The 20789-nt window shown below is 49.5% G+C and overlaps 1 protein-coding gene across 1 annotated transcript in view; it reads left to right on the forward strand.

The window, feature by feature from the left end:
* Positions 1 to 20789, forward strand: part of WDFY4 (WDFY family member 4) — a 340582-nt gene that overhangs the window by 217042 nt on the left and 102751 nt on the right. The window contains 4 exon segments of the mRNA XM_066348526.1: positions 897 to 1045; positions 6455 to 6575; positions 10277 to 10362; positions 11817 to 11879. Coding sequence (XP_066204623.1) covers positions 897 to 1045; positions 6455 to 6575; positions 10277 to 10362; positions 11817 to 11879 — 419 coding nt within the window.

Genomic DNA, 20789 nt, shown 5'->3' on the forward strand with positions numbered 1-20789 from the left:
GACTCACTAAGCCTAGATCACACCGAGATATTGTCCCAGGTCAGGCCCCCAGCGGGCCAGCTAGGAGCCAGGAAGCTTCCTGGGGGTGAGGCTCCCAGGCAGGCGGAGGGAGGAGCAGTGCTCTGGGGAGGCTCAGTGGGCCTCGCTGCTTCCATGGAGCTGGAGGTTTGGGGTGGGTCTTCAGAGTCTTCGGAGTCGGCTTCAGGAATCAAAGGGTCTGGCCCTCTCTACTGTGACTGACCAGCGGTCGGGTACAGGTTGTCTCTGAGAAGGGGATGTGACCTTCAGCTGGCTGCTGTTTCTAGCTGTGGCAGTTCTGCAAAGCTGCCCACGTTCCCAGCTGCCGGGAAACGGGCATGCAAGTCTGAAAGGTGGGAGCACACATCTCGTCTGCACACAGCTTGGAGTAGCTTTGGCCTTGTAGACAGAAGTACCAGTCTTGCACCTGTGGTTGTAGGCCGACCCGTCTCTAGTCCTGAAAGGCTCATTCACCTTTCAGGTGAGAAATGCTTTGCCTCTCTAACTGAGAAATGCTTTGTACGTAAAAAATGTTTCTCACTGTTAACCACAGAATGTTTAGCATGGCTATGGAGGGGCTTAACCTGAAAGGAAGAATGACAATGTGCTCCATACATCAATGAACTCATTTATCCATGTGCCTGGTGTGTGTGGGTGTGGCCCTGGGTAGATTTAGTAACTGAACAGGGTGTTGGGTACACAGTGCCACCTAAACCGTGAAGAACAGCACAGCCCTACAGCAGTGGCTGTTATTCTTACTGGGTGCTACTCTCACTGTCAAGTGCCCAAGGGGTGACTGTCACTGCCCTCCTGTCCTCCATAAAAATGGTAGATATGCTTCACTTGCCCATGGCCTGACTCTGGTGCTCTCTCTCCAGGTGACACAGAAGTACTCCCTGGTGATTGTGCAGGGCCACCTGCTCTCTGAGGGGCTCCTGCTCTTTGGCCAGCAGCATTTCTACATCTGTGAGAACTTCACGCTCTCTCCTGTGGGCGACATCTACTGCACCCGCCACTGCTTATCCAAGTGAGTTCCCACTTCCCCCAGCAGATTCTTCCCTGTCCCCCGACCGTCCTTCTCAGCCACCCTCACTCTTCCCCTCCCACCTTGTTCTTGCACAAGAAACTGAACCATGAGATACAACAGAGAACTTTAAGGCATAGGCATCCTTGACTATGGTTCCCCAAAGCTAGAATCTGGAGTGGATGCCAGTGTGGCAGCCCCCATGCCTCTCCTGAGGTGGACTATACAATAGGACCAAGAGGGTTTCCATCCTTGACTATGGTTCCCCAAAGCTAGAATCTGGAGTGGATGCCAGTGTGGCAGCCCCCGTGCCTCTCCTGAGGTGGACTATACAATAGGACCAAGAGGGTTTCCATCCTTGACTATGGTTCCCCAAAGCTAGAATCTGGAGTGGATGCCAGTGTGGCAGCCCCCGTGCCTCTCCTGAGGTGGACTATACAATAGGACCAAGAGGGTTTCCATCCTTGACTATGGTTCCCCAAAGCTAGAATCTGGAGTGGATGCCAGTGTGGCAGCCCCCGTGCCTCTCCTGAGGTGGACTATACAATAGGACCAAGAGGGTTTCCATCCTTGACTATGGTTCCCCAAAGCTAGAATCTGGAGTGGATGCCAGTGTGGCAGCCCCCGTGCCTCTCCTGAGGTGGACTATACAATAGGACCAAGAGGGTTTCTCCTTAGATTACTTGGGTGATAGAGTCCAGTCTCATCAGCTCACTTACTCAACAGCTGGTTGATTGGTCTATCTTATGTAAGACATCAGTCATTGCTCCTTCATGCCCAGCAGGTGCAATCAGCAGCATAGCAGCTGCCTTGGAAAGTGTTTGGAGCCCACTGACATCATAGGACAAAATACATATATGCCCTGGGAGATTCTTTGGAGTTCATTTGGATAGATGCCACGAGGTTTCTGTGGTGAGGAAGGGCTACTTGAGGAAGTAGGCTGAGATCTGGGTTGAAGGATGTGTGAGATTTGGGTAGAAATGTGAAGTCATTTTATACCAATAATACCAGAAGTCTTGGGCAGGAAGTTCTGAGGTTCTTTTTTTTAAGAATCAAATGTATTTGGTCTATTTCAGTTCAGTCAAGCCTTTTTTGATAAATTTTCTGTTGCTTGCAGAGTACAGCTATTCAAAATCAAATGGACCATGTTTGTGCTTTTGCTAGATGTTCAGTTGTCAAGGTATATGTTTTCAGTTGATCATCGCTTTGGAAAAAAAAAATTTGGATGAAGATTTCTTCATCTAGAGATAAGCCTGGCCTTTTCTGTTTAACCAAGGCTCAAACAATGACAAACAAACAAACAGAACAACAACAGAAAAACCTCTAAGCCCAGTGAGTCTCAAATTAACGTTCATCAAATCACCTGGAGGGCTTGTTCAAACACACTTTGGGACCTACTTCTACCCCAGTTTCTAATTTGGCAGATTTGAGGCAGCGACTGAGATATTAACAAGTTCTCTGCAGGTGCCAACACTGCTGGCCACACTTTGAGAACCACTCTTCTAAACTTTTGACAAAAGAGTCAGAGACTTACCTGCGATAACTAAGAGTTCTAATTTCCAGCTGCTGTATCGTTTCCAGCCTGTGTCAGGAGGCAGGGGTTTAAGGAGTGCCAAAAATAGTTGTCAGGCCCAACCTCCTTTGATTTAGATTTGCTTTAAGATACTTGGCATTTCTCTCTCTACTAATTTTCATCTTTTATTCATACCAAACGTTTACTGATTGCTGGGAGTCCTCCATGTACTCTAAGGCAGGAGAAGCATAATTAATACTTGGCACACACACCCATCCTATTGCTCATGCTTTATTAATACGGATCAATACAGAGAATGGGTCTGCAGACTTGCCTTTCTGAGAGCTGATGAGAGCTTTCTCCTGTCCCTAAAGTCACGGTGTGCCCATGTAATGACTGGCACAGCCCATCTCCTTACTCTTCACCTCTGGTTTAAATCCCGCGAATGTCAGATAAAGCACTATTGACTAGAAAAAAATCACGTGTGTGTGTGTGTGTGTGTGTGTGTGTGTGTGTGTGTGAGAGAGAGAGAGAGAGAGAGAGAGAGAGAGAGAGAGAGAGGTGCATCTAATAATGATCTAATTGACGATATCTGCACTTTTAGTAGAAGTCTGGTGGTCAGGCTGTATGTGCTCACTTGATTGGGAATGGCAAGGGAGGCTTCCCATGTCTGGAAGCGTGCTTTTCCCAGCTGCAGGAGGAAGCAGTGTGAGAACAGACTGCAGCCCAGGGATATCACCTGGGGATTGCACAAGTGATGTCAGTCACTGAACCCCAAAGCAGTCTTTGTCAACCAGACAGTGCCCTCCCTCTGAGGTCTCGTCTGGGGCCCTGAGAAACTGCTGGCACTCCCATGGATGCCGTTCTCAGAGACAGGCTATGAGATCAGGGCTGATCAATGGGAATCAAGTCTTATGTGGACTGTGGAGATGAAGGAAGATACATAAATAAGTCAGTTAAAAGTAAAGTGAAGTCAACCCTGAAGTGTTTCTCTGGAAGACCACCATCAGATTGAGTGCAGCTGGGCATTAGACCTTGAAAGAGGCTCTCTGATGTACCATAAAAACACCCAAAATAAAACTCAGGATGCCACTCATCCTCCAGGGGAGACCGACTTTGCACACTGGAACATTCCTGAGAAAGTCAGGACCTTTCCAGGAGCTTTCATTTTGCCTTTACAAGGTCGCTCTTTGACTGAATAGGGTGATGGCACTAGGTGGCAGGGCTGCTGTGACAGTGTGCCAAAAACCATGTGGCTTCAAAAAGCAGGTATTTATTGTCTCACAGTCCTGGAGGCCATAAATCTGGTATCAGCGAGGCTACTCCAGGGGAGGACCCTCCTTGCCTTGTCTAGCTGCTGCTGTCCCCTGGCAATTCATGCTGTCTGCTTGCTTGTAGGTACAGTGACATGGCCACCTTCTCTCCGTGTGTCTTCATGGGATCATCCCTCTAGGCAGACCTCTCTGTGCCCAAGTTTCCCCTTTCTGTAAGAAGCCCAGGGTCTATGTCACTGACTTCATCTTAATTGTATTACCTCTGGTAGTCACCTAGTTCTAAATAAAGTCTCATTCTGAGGTACTGGGAGTTAGGACTTCAACATAGCTCTTTGGGGTGAAACAATTCAACCCATAACAGTAGCAGTCAAGTTCAAAAGCTATAGCATTTAATTCATTTGGTAGAAATCCAAACCATCCAATTAGCTCTTTGTAACAGGGTACTTTCAATCAGATAATTCTTCCTTATAACTCAGCATTTTAAAGCACCATTTCTCTATTTAGTTCATTTGACAAACACTTATTGAAGATCTGTCTTGTACCAGGCATTGTGGTAGACTCCATTGATACAAAGAGGTGGGTCGGATGTGGTCTGATTCTGGTCAATTTTATCATCTAGATAGAAATTCTGACAACAATTGAATATTCAATGATACTAATAATTAGACAATGGAGTTGTCATTGTCATTCTCACCTATGCCTTGATATGTGATGCTGTTTGACCTGAGCCAAGGATAGGAACTAGAATTATCTCCATGACCTCATTAGAAGTCAGAGAAGTTTAGGGGAAGCTGACCTAACCCCAGGGCAAGGCATTAATAATGAAAGGGCCTCAGCCAGCAGTAAGTTTGAAGGAAAGCATTCAGACCCAAAGCCATGTTTACATGAGATTAGTTCCACAGCAACATGGCTCAGAGTAGGAGGCCTGGGAGGGTTGTTCTAAGAAGGGGCAGGCAGTCCCACAAAGGGCTGGAATCTACATTTGTGAGGGCTGGCTGTGCAGGGGGCTACACAGCAGGCGTAGGCTGTGTCCCCTGTGGGTCACCTTCCATCAGTGACCACTGAGCAGAGTAATGAGTCCAAGCTCTTAGCACTACAGATGTTGGGCCACCACCCTGGCCACTGATTGAAGAAGTCTTGCTGGCCTGAGTGAGACCCTGAGCTCTTCCTCAGTTACCCCTGGAAGCACAGCACAGAGGCCCCCTGCATGGCCCCCTGGAGGTGGCCAGGGAGGCCCGCCATCGGAGCTGGCTGAAGGAAGAGGGGAACAGGATCGCACCCCCTCCTGCCACCTCACATTGCGGTGTGATTCTTTCGGCTCTTGGCTCTTTGAGTCTGCCATGGGCATACATGCTTCTTGAGGGCCGAGGTGCTAGAAAGGACCCTTCATTCTTGGGTCCTGAAAGGACATTTTATCAGAGCTTCAGTGGTCAAGTACACAGTCTAGAACAACTGCATCACTCAGGTATTCAGAAAGGTAACTGTCCATAGCTGAAAGCACTTTTACTTTTTCCTGGTGGGAAGAACTCCATGTGCTCACTGAGAAGCATCTCAGTGACTTCCATGCAGAAGTTGTTTTCTTTAGGATAAATACTTCTCAAATGCATTATTCTCCGTTTCCACACTCTTCCTTTCTTCCCAAAGGGAGTCATTCGGATCTCTGGGGGCAGCTCTGGCCTGGCCTGCGTGGCCCCTGGTGCTCGGCACGCGAGCAGCAGTGTCCGTGCCCCCAGCCCTGCTGCACACCCCTCTGGGGGCAGCTCTGGCCTGGCCTGCGTGGCCGTGCCGCTGGCCCCTGGTGCTCGGCACGCGAGCAGCAGTGTCCGTGCCCCCAGCCCTGCTGCACACCCCCCGGGGGGCAGCTCTGGCCTGGCCTGCGTGGCCCCTGGTGCTCGGCACGCGAGCAGCAGTGTCCGTGCCCCCAGCCCCGCTGCACACCCCCCGGGGGGCAGCTCTGGCCTGCGTGGCCGTGCCGCTGGCCCCTGGTGCTCGGCACGCGAGCAGCAGTGTCCGTGCCCCCAGCCCTGCTGCACACCCCTCTGGGGACAGCTCTGGCCTGGCCTGCGTGGCCGTGCCGCTGGCCCCTGGTGCTCGGCACGCGAGCAGCAGTGTCCGTGCCCCCAGCCCCGCTGCACACCCCTCTGGGGGGTTGGGTGTTCTCTGCCACTTTCTCCCACGCTATACTAGGTGCCACACCAACGCTGTGGGTGACCCCTCGCCAAGGCCCCGTGCTGCCTGAGCTCATATTGAACACAGGCTTTCTTATGAAGTCAAGTTATCTTTCTGCCCTATCTTCAGAGCCTGGAGTTTCTCCAAACGTGACAAGAGTCTCTCCTTCCCTCTCCCCCCACCCCCTCAATCCATTTTGACTTCTTGTTCACACACTCCTCCCCAAGTGCTACTGTCCATCCTGGAGGCTGTCCCCTCACCTGCTGAGGCTGAGCCTACTCCTCAGGGCAGGGCCAGTGAGAACAGGTGCTCAGAATTTATCAGGTCAGTGGCTGTTGGCATGCTGGTTGGCAGTGACCAGAGCACCCCCAGTGTGGCCCAGAAACTCAGGAAGGGCCAGGAAGGAAGACAAGCCCACCAGATATCTGCTCACTGCTTTTCATATTTTATTTTCAGCATCAGTGATCCATTCATCTTCAACCTGTGCAGCAAAGACAGGTCCTCCGACCATTACTCATGCCAGCGCCACGGCTATGGTGACCTTAAGGAGCTCCGGCAGGCACGCTTTCTCCTGCAGGTATGCCCCAGGGAGGCAGCTAGTAGAGGACCATCTCTTCATGGGATAGGTGGTCCAGGTGCCATCAGTACCCCATCTGAATGTGAGGGACACACCTCTGTATCCCCATTACATAGCCCAGTGCCCTCTGGGACATACCTGTGAATTCTCCTGATTTATGGGAGTCTGGTCTCCCAGATCAGAGTTCTCACTCCTCTTTCTCCCCAGTTCCTGCCGTTTGGCTGTTGGGACCTTCTCTCTGTGTGTCACTTAGGGTGCAGCCTCTTTGCTTTATGTCCCCTTGACTTGCCCCAGAGCTCCCTTGGGTATTCAGGAATCCGAGACAAGCTCTACTGCCTCCAGCCCAAGATGCTGAGTTGAGTGCCAATCTGCCTATTTTGGATGCAGGGACCCCTCAGCTGGCTGTTGGTCCCCCCTTCCACCTTCCCCACAGTCTCACCTATCTCTAAGTTTTTGGTAATTTCCTGGACCAACTAGTTTAAAGACCTACTGATTGTGCCCTGAAGCTAGGATCCCCAAACCTCGTCCAGGTCCTCTGAGGGCTCAGCCAGGTTCTGAGCAGAGCAGATTTCTTGCAGAGGCAGACTTCTGCTCAGTTGGTTACAACCTCATGTCTCTGCTCCTGCTGCAGGTAAAAATTCTTTGGTTTAGGAGGCTTCAAAGCAGCAACTCAGTGGCAAAAGAAGGAAGAACTTGGGGCCCCAGTGGTTTGAAACACATCTGGCCTTGACCCACCAACCTCTGCAGTAACAAAGCTGTATTTACTCATGCCTTGGGGCGGGGAGTGTCTCCCAGGCAGTAGGCAGAGGGAGCCTAGGAGCCACCCTTGTAGGGAGGGGCCAATCCCTTGTCTACCTTCTTTGCAGGGTGTCTGTTCTACAAAGGCCAACAGGGGGCAGTGCTTTGCCCAAAAGAAGGAAAAGGGTGCCTTCATTTGTAAATTTCTTTGGGTATATAGTTTAGTCTGTGACCCTCCTGAAACTGTAGTTCAGGGAGGGCTTTCTGGAGGGCTCATTTTGAAAAGTATCTAGAAGGATCAGCTGTCCTGCTGACAAGGGTCCAGGGTGCTGCTGGTATCTGACTGCTCTCCGTCTCTTCCTTGCCACCTGCTGCTTTTGCCCACAAATGGGTGATTCTCATCTTGCCTGTCCTTACTGTGCTTCTTTGCAAGGAGACGGGTTAGAAGAAGGTGAATTGAAATGGCCTGCCCTGCAGGGTCCAGTCGGTGTGGCCAGCATGGGCCTAGCCCTGACCATGCCTCTGCCACTTCTGCGCAGCTGGGCACTTCTCTGAGCTCCTGTTTCCCGCTAGTGAACAGGGGGCCACATCTTGTCTTTTCTACCATTATGTATATATTGGATGTAGTACATTTTGGGGGCACATACTAAGTGTTAAAAATTATTTTTTAATGATTATATATCTACCTTACAGGTAATTATAGTGGCAAGTAGGTATCAGTAAGTGAGTTTCTTTCTCCCTAGGTAAACAGGTAAACTCGAAGTGTTTCCAGAAGGTCGGCTAGCTTGAGAGAGGTGGACGCTGGAGTTGAGAGGGCGCGAGCGCACACAGCCAGGCAGGGCAGAGAGCAACGTGGACAAGGCCACCTTTGTCCAGCCCTGGAATCTCCCAGGAGCAAGTTGCTCTCTCTCAAGGTTACTGGCAAGCCAAAACCCCCATAGAGTCCATATTCATCATCTATTTGAACACTACTTATATTTCTATTTATAGAAAAAAAAATCCAAGGCTCTCCTGTGTACTTGTAGAGGACAGGGAGTTTGCATCATCATTACAAATACTTTCCCTCCACTCAGGAGCCGAATGACCTGGACTTTGAGAACTTAGTTCCAGCCAGGCAGAAGCAGGCCCTGGCTCTGCTGCTGGGTATAGCATCCTATCTCTGAGTCTGACCCCGCCCCCCATCTGTCCCTCCATGCCTCAGTCTCACTGCCTGTCCCTCCTTCCAGCCCGGAACTCGCCCCCGACCCCATCTCACCCATGTGTGGACTCACACTGTCACTCTCCCAAATCTGTTCTTTACCTAGTGTGGGTTAGAGAGGTGGGAGGGGGTGGAAAATGAAGAAGAGAGGAAATCATGTAGAGTTCATGTCCTAGAAACAACATCGCTGTGTCAATGCAGCCAGTGGTGGGATTCAAATAATTTAACAACCGGTTCTCTGCCCTAATGACTATTTTAAGTATTAAAAAAACGATATACCAAAAGATAGTTTATTATTTCATGCATATAATTCTTAAATAAGAACAATAAAAGAGGTACACAAAACCAGATTATAAGAGTTTTAAAATATTAAAGAAAAAATATTAAATAATACCTGACAAAAAACAATAAGACTGTTAAGATATTTCCATAGTGTTTCTTGATTGGCATCCTCACTTGCAATTTTTTTCACATATGGCTGAAATGAACCTTACTACAGGCGCTTAGAATACATTGTTGTGCAGATGAACATCAAAAAAGAGTAAGGAATGTAAAGTTGTAATTTCCACATTGGGCTTCTGCCCAGGCACCCACCTTAGAAAGAACCCTGATTACAAATGCCATTTTAACAACTGATTTGCCAAACTCAAGAAATAATTAGGTATTGGTTCTGCTGAACCTGTGTGAACCGACTGAATTTCACCACTGTGTGCAGCCACATCCAAACAGATCAGCAAAGTGAGCCTGGCAAATCATCGTGCTTTCGGTCTGTAGGTAGGCATAGAATGCCGCCCTGAGCAGGTGCACCCATTCGACTGGCTCCCGTAGTCAGAGGCGGACTTAAGGTTGGTTGAGGCCCTGGGTGCAGAAGAAAATATCGGGCCCCTTACATTAGAAAAAAGTGTAAAGTTGGGTTTTGTGGGGCCCTTCAGAAGTCGGGGCCCAGCATGCGCGCCCAGTGTGCCTGCCATTAAATCTGCCTCTTCCCCTAGTGTTTCTGTTAAGATGACCCTTTGGCTTGGGAAACCAAACCTTCCACCTGGAGGTGTGAGTATTCAAAGGTCTCAATGGACACTTCTGCCCTTTGTCTGCTCCTTGCTTGTCCTAAGAATGGGGTTCTTGCTTCCTGCTTAGCCAAAGGGATTCTGAGGTCCCCTTCCTTCCTACCCATTCTGCAAAGACCCTGGTCATTTCTGCCACCAAAGTCTTTATCTCCAACTGTGGGAGTTTGGAAGAACTCACCCAAAAGGGTTGCCTGTGTTATCCTAAGTAAAGAGGTAAACTGAGGCAAGTTTGAACACCAGAAATTGAGTTTATGGAGGACTAGCAGAGGAATTACACTGTGGGAAGCATGCTGTGTTAAGTAAGCTATGGTGAGCCCACTAGGGTGCGAGGTGGCTGTCATGGGCAAGGAGCACAAGGAGGGGAAGCCCAGCCAGAGTCCAGCGGTCAGTGCATCGGCTTGATGAGGTGTGTGTGTGGAAGGGTGGATTTGGGCAAATGTTTATTGGTAAGGAGAAGAGTCTTGCTTTTCTGGAAATGAGGCATTTAGGAAAATCAGTCCCTCAGGTCTTCAGTTCTGTTCTTCCGAGGGCACGTGTGTGAAAGTGTCCAGTTTGTACACTCTGGTCCCATCTTAGATAAAATCCTTTCACATCGGACACAGAGACCCAAATAAACTGCTGTCTGTGGCTCTGTGGCCTGGGGGGGGCGGTGCCTCCATCCCAGGAAACTTTGGGATCAGTGAAAGCGTTTCTCTTTATAGGACATTGCCTTGGAGGTCTTTTTCCAGAGTGGATATTCCAAGTTTTTTGTCTTCCACAACAGTGACCGGAGTAAGGCCTACAAAAGGTAAGGGCTTAAAAATCCTCCTCTGGGGAGACTGACCAAGATCTCAGAGCCCAGGAACAGGGACGGCTCAGCTTCATTCTCAGAGTTGTTCTCAACCCACAGTGAGGGGGATTTAGGTTAGGCACAAGGAAGAACTTACCGACCCACAGGGCTGTTGAATTTATGGAACAAAGTATAGAGAAAACTATAGAATCACTTTTACTCAGTCCTGGGAAACAGGCTCCTTGTCATGAACTGAGGTAATTAAGGACAGTCATGAGGAAAGCAAGAGGAAATTGTGCAGATGCACACATTTCAGAAACTGGCCGTTTCATGGGCCTTGCAGAATTTTCCAAGTCTTTTTTTTTTTCTGCTTACTCTTTCTTGTTGATCTCAGTTGCCAATGTCAGTTGTTCTAACTCTATTTCCTTGGAAAGATTTCCACAGATTTTCCACTTCTGCATAAACATCTTTTTTTTTTTCCTTAAAGAAGTAAGCCTGCTGTTTTAGTTTAACTTTTCTCCGGAGAGATGAATCCATCTAAGAAATTTAAACTAAGACAAATATAATGTGAATATTCATTTATTTTATTACTATTAGAGTTATAGATAAATAGAGATCTATAGAGAAGCTTAGAAGGGGCAGGAGGGAAAGCAGATTCCGAGCCCTAAAAAGACCACATGGGAGTTGGAATAACAGGGGTGGTGATGTTTGGCTCCACATTAGGCTGGAAGCTGTGAGGTGGAAGCTGACACCCCTGACCTGAGTGTCCCAGGCCACTGTGTGCTCTGAGTTTCTAGCCGTGCCTTCCTGTTGGCCTTGGCTAGCCACTGGCACCAGGACCAGCTGCTGTGTCCACAGGGCAGGGTCAGAGTGGGGAAAACCACTCCTGCGGAAGGGCTGTTTGTGCCAGCTCTGGGCATGTCTGCATTAGCTCTGAGCCCCTTGGAGTTTCTCCCAAGGACTGCAGTTGTGTAAACTAAAGAAGTAGACATGTGATACTGAACCTCATGTTCATTTCCCCTTGTGATTCTGAACATTAAGAGTTCTCACGGTTCATCTAGCAGTTACGCATCCATAGCTCAGGCAGTGACTGTTGTCCAACTGCCAACCACCCTACTCAAAGAGCCTTAAATTAAGATAACATTGGTCCCCACAGTACAGTAGTGATTTGTGAAGTTGACAATGGCAATATCAAGTGCCCGGCCCAGAGGAGATATCTAAAATACACACTTTTTATTGTAACTATTGTTGTATTGGTATGATTGTGTTATCAAGGCTATAGTGTCTCATGCCAGCAGGTGCTCAGAGGAGCTTCAGAGGCACACCCAGGCCTGGTGCTCACAAACTGGGTATAGAACAGACTGGAGGTCAAGCACCCAGTCTCTGCCTGGCTCTGAAATCCCTGGCAGGGTTTCTGAAAGGGCTGTCTCTTGCCTTTGCTGACAGGATGATCCTTTCCTTTCCTTGTTTAGCTTCTGCTCTCTCCAGCCCAGCTTGAAGGGGAAAGGCGCCATGGAGGAAGCTCTCAATCTAAGGTAACGGCGTGGGAGGAGCCCAGCCTCTCTCTGGGCACGGTGCTGGCCTTGCTTTGATTTTTATTGCCTGGTCCTGCTGTAAAGTCATCATGCAAGAAGCACACCCTTCTGCCTTCCCCTGGATTTTTCTCTCATATCCTTTTCCCCTCCTCCTACTCCTGCAGCTCCTCCTCTCAGCTAAACCTCTGCAAACAGCCTGGATTTCCCACGAGCTCTGTGGCTTTTTCAGACTGAAACGGCAGAAAGCTGCCCTCTACCTAGGGTGGGTGGAGGCAGGTTGCCAAAGAGGTGCCAACACAGATCCAGCTGTGATATCAGGCCCTCCATAGGGTGTAAGAGTCCCAGGTCTGTCTGTCCATCCTCTGCGAGGCTCTCAGTAAGCTAGAAGTTGAATTAATGGATGCTGGTGTGCCGGTCGAACTTAACTGATGAATCTGTGATAGGGATAGTTCTTCCCAGAGCCTGACATGCTTCCGGCCCCTTCCCAAGGGCTCCCTTTACAAGTACCCAGCTTGCCAGGAGGCTGACTGGGAGTCAGTAGGTGCTTTTATTTTGGTCAGAAATGGAAACAGAAGAAGAAGGTGGTGGCTGGTTTTCTCCAGGAGTGTGTGGGGACAATACATGGAGGGATGTCCTCAGGAGTGGTATTCAAAATATCTACACTGACTAATGGAAGGGAGACCACCAAATCCTTGAACATTATCTATCGATAGTTGGGTAGGTGTGATGTTTGTGGCTTGATGGAACAATAAGCAAACTACTCGGAATCTTCCCTGTCTTCATCCTCTCTTGAGGAAGGTACAATAGAAAGAAAACAACTTAAATGAGTGAAATACGATGACTATTAGGTAATAAGCATAAAATACAAAGTAGTTAGAGGTAAGGATTAAAATCTTGGTCAGGTGGTGGAAAGGGAAAGTCTCACCAAGAAGCAATATTTGCATGAAGACTTGAAGAAAGTAGGGAAACAAATTATGCAGGTAACTGAGGAAAGAGGTGTCAGGCCAAGGGCAGAACAAAGCGGGGCCGCCTGGTGGGCTTGGCTGGGCCAGAGCGCGTGCAGCAGGGGTGCCTGGGGAGCGCGTGAGAGAGCACGAGGGACCTGCTCATGCGGCCTCGCGGCTCCCGACAGTGGCGTGGCTTTTCCTCTGAACAATGGGGCATGCTGGAGGAGCAGTGTGATGAGCTTCTGTTTAGAAGAGCCCCCGGCTGCTGTGTGGAGAGCAGAGCGCAGTGAGATAGAGGCAGAGCTGGGAGGCCGGTGAGGAGGCTTTGCCACCGTCCAGGTGAGAGATGATGGCTTGGAACCAGGGGGTGACTGCAAAGACTGGGAGAGGTAGACATGTTTTGAAGGTACCGCCAGTGGCATTTGGTATGTGCCTGTGAGTGAAAGGACTTCAGGATAAGACCAAAGACTTAGATGTGAGCAATAGGGTAATAAAATGGGGAAGAGCACAGGAAGCACTACTTCAAGGGGTGGTGATGTCTGGGGTTCAGTTTTGAAATGCTGATTTTGAGGTGCCTCCCAGACATCCAGGTAGATATGTCGTGTTGGCCATGGGATAAGTGGATTTGGGAGTTCACGAAGAGGTCTGGGTTAGAGGTAAATTTAGAATAGTATTCAAAAGGTGAGACTGGGTACAGCCACCAAGAGAATGAGTGCACATAGACAAGGGGTTTAGGGGCTGTGCCCTGGGGCATGCCAACCTTTAGCAGTTAAGGACATGAGGAGGAGTGGGCAGAGGACCCTGGGGAGTGGCAGCCATGCAGACTGGAGGAGCTGCTGATGGGGAAGGTGTCCTGAAATTCAGGCTGTGTTTCAGGGAGGGAGGGGTCAGCTGCACTGCTAGTTAAATACTGTTGGAAGGCCGAGTTAAATATGAACTGAAGAACAAACATCAAACTTTGCTACATGGGGGTCCCTGATGACCTCAGAGGATCCATCGAAGTGGCTGCTGTTAGGAGCTCCCTGTGGTTAGTGGGAAAGTCCAGGACATAGGAGGCAGTGGTCTAGGAGGCCTGGGTAGCAGGGGGCCACTGGAGGTAGAGTGGCTACTTACCAATTGGACCAGATATATTTCAATAGTGTAATAATAGTAGAACCCTAATGGTAAATATAAGTCGCATATTAGCCGGGGCAATCTCATGTTCATGTTTCCTAGAAGCTTTCATCTCCATTACTTGGATTTCTCTGCAGGTGGTAGAAAGCCATTCCGAACAAATTGGAACAAAAAAGAAGGTTCATCCTCTCACATGCCTGAAGGCCAGAAAGGTCTGGCTCCCGGTGAGCTAGGTCTTGAGCTCAAAAGGCCCTCAGGACTCTGCTCTCCATCTCCTCGTAGGAATTCCTCCTGCATCCGCTCTATTCTCAGCAGGCTCTCTAAGCATGAATGTCACTCCCCAACAGCCTCAGGCTGATGGTCAGTCACATAGGAATTCTTGCCACACAAGGAATGCTCTGTCTGGTAATTACAGCAAAAATTCCCAAAAGTGATTTGCATGAGCTCAAATTAGGTTAGTGCCCCTTAGAGAACCAATCAATCTAGTGCTTTCAAAGGCCAAGTCAGGCTCATGTGCCCACCCACCTTCTAGGAGTGACATCAGTCCCATCCAACAATATAGACCACACTGAGGGGAGGGTGGTTCCCCAGAGGGTCAAAGTTCTGTTATCACGAGAGGGGAGAATGCTGAGTGTCAACAATTGCAGATGGCGATCTGCTGAGAGCAGAAAGCTCCCGGGGACCACAGCCCGCCGGGCTGCCTGTCCGCTTTCTCACTCCCTGAAACTTCTCTCTGCTTGCACCAATTTTAACACAAGTTGCTTCACTGAACCTCACATGTCTCTGCAGATCCCCCTCTTATCAATGCATGACATGTGTCTTATCACCCAGTGCTCACGTAGCTGTCACTGCAGCTGTGAGTGGTCCTGTGTCTACTCCTAGTCTATTGTTCTCAGAGTCTTAAAGGGGATTTACCCCAACCATGCATACCTTTGTTCACACAAAGAAGGATCTACATTCCTGCCCCAGACAGGGAGTAGACAGAGGGGGGACAAAGAAGCTAACTGGTGGCTATGACCACTAAGTTGGTGGTTCGTACAAAAATGACTGCCAAGTGGAAGAGACAATTCTTGCCCTGGGGATGAGTCATATTACTTCTCACTCATCCGCAGGGATAACCCTCAACACCACCTTGTTTACCACCCACCACCTTGCACCTGTGGGACAGCGGGCACTGTGCTGATTTTCCCTGCACCATGTTGATTTTTTCCATTATGGCCATCTGAGCCCATTGGAGCAGGATGTTCTGGGGCCACTCTGTGTTTGCCCAGCCTGGCCCCTGCCCAGCTCCAAGCGTGGAGACTCCTGCAAAATGTAAAGTTGGCAAGCTGCTGGATCTGTTGGGAACAATGCATAGTGCTCTAAAAAATGCCTACTAAGCTGATGGAGGGGAGCCCTGACACAGCGAGGAGGCCCTAGCCTGGTGGGGGGTCCTGGGCTCTGGAGCCACACAGACAGCCCGGCCTTTGGGATCAAGCCAGCTTGGGCGCAGAGTAGGTGCTCAGGACTCTGCAGTTCCTTTGCTTACTCCTAGAATTGCTTGGTGTGTGTTTTGTGTATGTTTAAGGAGCGATTGGTTAGAAATAGGTGGTGTCTGTGCTGTCAGCTCTTCGCCTCTCCTCTTCCCAGCCCTCCCACAGCAGCCATGATGTGCCTTCAGAATTCTCGGGGTGGGAAGGCAGCGGTGCCTCCCAGCCTTAGAGGGGCTTGGCTGGGCACTTGTGAATTGGGGTTACCAACTGCAATGCCCAATACATACAATTAGTCTTAAAAAATGCCTACCTGTGTTTTGGACTCTAGTGACAATGAGTTCTCAGCACTGAAAAAAGTGTGTGGTCCATTCTGAAAGTTTTCAATTGGCCAGAGATGCTGGGCCTGTTCAGTGGGTACTCCTGTCTCCAGTCCCTGCTCTTGGTGTCTGATTCAGCCCCTCTGGGGACTTCCCCACAGGAAACCAGAGTTTTTGTGTACCAGAGTTTTTCTGAGAATTCCAGTAACAATGGCTGCCCTCTGACTGAATTCCATAGAGTTTCTGTGTGCCTGGATCCCAAGCAGAAAATACTTGTAACATCTGGATGAACCCAGGACCTGTAATCTGCCTGTGTCTCCCCACGGTACAAGACTAAGCCATTTTGATAGCATCATGGCAGCAGTTAGACATCTGTGGGGTCCTGAGCTCTGCAAGCCTACAGGTGCTTCCAATATAAACCCAGCTAGACCCCTTAGTTAGGTGTCTGATAGCCAGACACCTTCTCTGTGTTAGACACAGCAGGCTCTGCTGAAATGGGAGGGGACCGGTCACAAACATAGAAAGAATAGCTGAAGCTATAAGGGAAAGACAGCCGGTTTGGAATGTTCATATGAATAGACACATATCCTACACTTACAGTTACCCGAGCCCTTCCACACAGGCCAGAAACAGCTTTGAAATTAAATATAAGGTGCAATGATCCTTTAAAAATTACCTCTCAACTCCTTTAAAGGAGAAAAAAGAAAATGTGGTCAGGTTTCTGGAGTCATCCAGTTATTCTAATTGTCCTGAAACTATAAAAATAAAACCTCTGTGCTGGGTTACATCATTTTCCAGTGACACATAACAAGGGTGATTTTCAACTCTCCCTACCCCAGAATACACGTTCTCTTGGCACTGAATATCAGGTTTGCCCTCATCTTAAAGGGTTATGGTCACCAAAGAAGTCAATTTCATTTTCTAAAAATTTGAAAAAAAAAGCATGCAGAATATAACTTTCCATTTTGTGTCTCTGAAGAAGGACCCTAGCATTCGGACTGACTTCTGTCCAGTCATGGCTTTGTGAGGCTAGCTTGGTCTGGCTCAGTTATACTGCTTCCCAGTGATCTCAGTCCATACTGAGCTCAGAGTTGAGAAAACTAGGAGAGCTCTGAGGTTAGGATGCTTTCTGACTCTCTCTCTCTCAAGATCTTTTTTCTTTTCTTCTTCTTCTTTTTTTTTTGTTTGTTTGTTTGTTTGTTTTATCAGGTGAGAGGAAGGAATGCAGAGAGACAGAATCCTGCATGTGCCCTGATCGGGATCCACCCGGCAAGCCCCCTATGGGGTGATGCTCTGCTTTTCTGGGGCCACTGCTCTTTTGCTTGGCAACCAAGCCATTTAGTGCCTGAGGTGAGGTCATGGAGCCATCCTCAGTGCCCGAGGCCGGGTTAGAGTCATGGCTGCAGGAGGGGAGAGAGAGAGAAGGAGAGATACAGAGAGAGAAGGGGAGGAGCAGGGTAGAGAAGCAGATGGTCGCTTCTCCTGTGTGCCCTGACCAGAAATTGAAACCTGGACTTCCACATGCTGGGCCAATGCTCTACTGCTGAGCTGACTGGCCAGGGCCAGATCTTTTTTCTTAATTCCTGTCCTTCACTAAATTTTTTTTTGTATTTTTCTGAAGTTGGAAATGGGGAGGCAGTCAGACAGACTCCCGCATGTGCCTGACTGGGATCCACCCGGCATGCCCACCAGGGGGTGATGCTCTGCCCATCTGGGGTGTTGCTCTGTTGTGACCAGAGCCATTCTAGCACCTGAGGCAGAGGCCAAGGAGCCATCCTCAGCGCCTGGGGCCAACTTTGCTCCAATGGAGCCTTGGCTGTGGGAGGGGAAGAGAGAGACAGAGAGGAAGGAGAGGGGGAGGAGTGGAGAAGCAGATGGGCGCTTCTCCTGTGTGCCCTGGCCGGGAATCGAACCTGGGACTCCTACACGCCAGGCCGACACTCTACCACTGAGCCAACTGGCCAGGGCTCTTCACTAATTTTTTTTTTAATGAATAAGAAGGCAACACTAATTCTAAGGAAAAGGTGTCTCAAGGAGGAGAGACGGAAATAGGCAGTATTCAAATAACTAGCCACCACTCTGTTGGTGATCCTGTGTTCCTGCATGAATTCTGTACTTCTCAGGTCAGAGAGGAAGTAGCTTACATAGCAGGAAGGCTATGTTAAGGACACGTTCAAAGCCCACCGTACTATGGTAGTGGCTCCCAGCATATCATCTTATCATGCACACCAGGCACAACTACTCCATTCATCTTCGGAAGAACTTCTAATCGATTCCAATGTTAAACAAAGGGAAGTGTAAAGGAAGATACTCAGTGCTGGCGAGACAGTGAAACGGGATCTTTAAAATATTCCTGGTAGATATATGAATGTGTATAAACTTTTTTATAAGCTAGTTGATAGCATGAGTCAAACAGTATTTTAAAATACACACACTTTAACACAATATTTGCAATAATGGAGCTATAAGGAAATCGTGCAACATACTTTGAAAATCTTAATCATACAGGCTTCCACCACAAAACTGTTTCTATTAGTGAAAAACAGGATAATGTATAGTTATGTATATGTACGTTAAACTATCCTGAAGAAGTTTTAAGTTATGGTTCTTAAGACCATGTAACAACACAGGTTTCAAAACAAGACAAAAGTTATGTGAATGCTGCAATGTTAACTAACTAAAAAAAATATACACAGAATAATAACAAAAAAGAAATCTGTCAACATTATAGCTGACTTGCCCTGTACAATGCTGGATACTTTAGAGCTGTTACAATTAAAATTTCAGGTGTGGTTTTGTTACTTTTGTAATGGAAGACATTTAGTCAAGAGAAAACTGAAAGGGGGATTTTTCATCTGTATGTTAGGCATTTGATGGGGTTGTTACAGCTCAGCGTCACAAAGGAAAGTAAGCAGTGATGGGTAAAGAGGTGGAGTGTGCCGTGCACTGTGGTGTACAGTGGGGAAGCGTAAAGAGGTGGAGTGTGCCGTGCACTGTGGTGTACAGTGGGGAAGCGTAAAGAGGTGCAGTGTGCCGTGCACTGTGGTGTACAGTGGGGAAGCGTAAAGAGGTGCAGTGTGCCGTGCACTGTGGTGTACAGTGGGGAAGCGTAAAGAGGTGGAGTGTGCCGTGCACTGTGGTGTACAGTGGGGAAGCGTAAAGAGGTGGAGTGTGCCGTGCACTGTGGTGTACAGTGGGGAAGCGTAAAGAGGTGGAGAGTGCCGTGCACTGTGGTGTACAGTGGGGAAGCGTAAAGAGGTGGAGTGTGCCGTGCACTGTGGTGTACAGTGGGGAAGCGTAAAGAGGTGGAGTGTGCCGTGCACTGTGGTGTACAGTGGGGAAGCGTAAAGAGGTGGAGCGTGCCGTGCACTGTGGTGTACAGTGGGGAAGCGTAAAGAGGTGGAGAGTGCCGTGCACTGTGGTGTACAGTGGGGAAGCGTAAAGAGGTGGAGTGTGCCGTGCACTGTGGTGTACAGTGGGGAAGCGTAAAGAGGTGGAGCGTGCCGTGCACTGTGGTGTACAGTGGGGAAGCGTAAAGAGGTGCAGTGTGTCATGCACTGTGGTGTACAGTGGGGAAGCGTAAAGAGGTGGAGTGTGCCGTGCACTGTGGTGTACAGTGGGGAAGCGTAAAGAGGTGGAGAGTGCCGTGCACTGTGGTGTACAGTGGGGAAGCGTAAAGAGGTGGAGAGTGCCGTGCACTGTGGTGTACAGTGGGGAAGCGTAAAGAGGTGGAGTGTGCCGTGCACTGTGGTGTACAGTGGGGAAGCGTAAAGAGGTGGAGTGTGCCGTGCACTGTGGTGTACAGTGGGGAAGCGTAAAGAGGTGGAGTGTGCCGTGCACTGTGGTGTACAGTGGGGAAGCGTAAAGAGGTGAAGCGTGCCGTGCACTGTGGTGTACAGTGGGGAAGCGTAAAGAGGTGGAGTGTGCCGTGCACTGTGGTGTACAGTGGGGAAGCGTAAAGAGGTGGAGTGTGCCGTGCACTGTGGTGTACAGTGGGGAAGCGTAAAGAGGTGCAGTGTGCCGTGCACTGTGGTGTACAGTGGGGAAGCGTAAAGAGGTGCAGTGTGCCGTGCACTGTGGTGTACAGTGGGGAAGCGTAAAGAGGTGGAGTGTGCCGTGCACTGTGGTGTACAGTGGGGAAGCGTAAAGAGGTGGAGAGTGCCGTGCACTGTGGTGTACAGTGGGGAAGCGTAAAGAGGTGCAGAGTGCCGTGCACTGTGGTGTACAGTGGGGAAGCGTAAAGAGGTGGAGTGTGCCGTGCACTGTGGTGTACAGTGGGGAAGCGTAAAGAGGTGGAGCGTGCCGTGCACTGTGGTGTACAGTGGGGAAGCGTAAAGAGGTGCAGTGTGTCATGCACTGTGGTGTACAGTGGGGAAGCGTAAAGAGGTGCAGTGTGCCGTGCACTGTGGTGTACAGTGGGGAAGCGTAAAGAGGTGGAGCGTGCCGTGCACTGTGGTGTACAGTGGGGAAGCGTAAAGAGGTGGAGTGTGCCGTGCACTGTGGTGTACAGTGGGGAAGCGTAAAGAGGTGGAGAGTGCCGTGCACTGTGGTGTACAGTGGGGAAGCGTAAAGAGGTGGAGTGTGCCGTGCACTGTGGTGTACAGTGGGGAAGCGTAAAGAGGTGCAGTGTGCCGTGCACTGTGGTGTACAGTGGGGAAGCGTAAAGAGGTGGAGCGTGCCGTGCACTGTGGTGTACAGTGGGGAAGCGTAAAGAGGTGCAGTGTGTCATGCACTGTGGTGTACAGTGGGGAAGCGTAAAGAGGTGCAGTGTGCTGTGCACTGTGGTGTACAGTGGGGAAGCGTAAAGAGGTGGAGCGTGCCGTGCACTGTGGTGTACAGTGGGGAAGCGTAAAGAGGTGGAGTGTGCCGTGCACTGTGGTGTACAGTGGGGAAGCGTAAAGAGGTGGAGAGTGCCGTGCACTGTGGTGTACAGTGGGGAAGCGTAAAGAGGTGGAGAGTGCCGTGCACTGTGGTGTACAGTGGGGAAGCGTAAAGAGGTGGAGTGTGCCGTGCACTGTGGTGTACAGTGGGGAAGCGTAAAGAGGTGGAGTGTGCCGTGCA

The sequence above is a fragment of the Saccopteryx leptura genome, chromosome 9 (genome assembly GCF_036850995.1).
Source record: "Saccopteryx leptura isolate mSacLep1 chromosome 9, mSacLep1_pri_phased_curated, whole genome shotgun sequence".
Classification (NCBI taxonomy): Eukaryota; Metazoa; Chordata; class Mammalia; order Chiroptera; family Emballonuridae; genus Saccopteryx; species Saccopteryx leptura.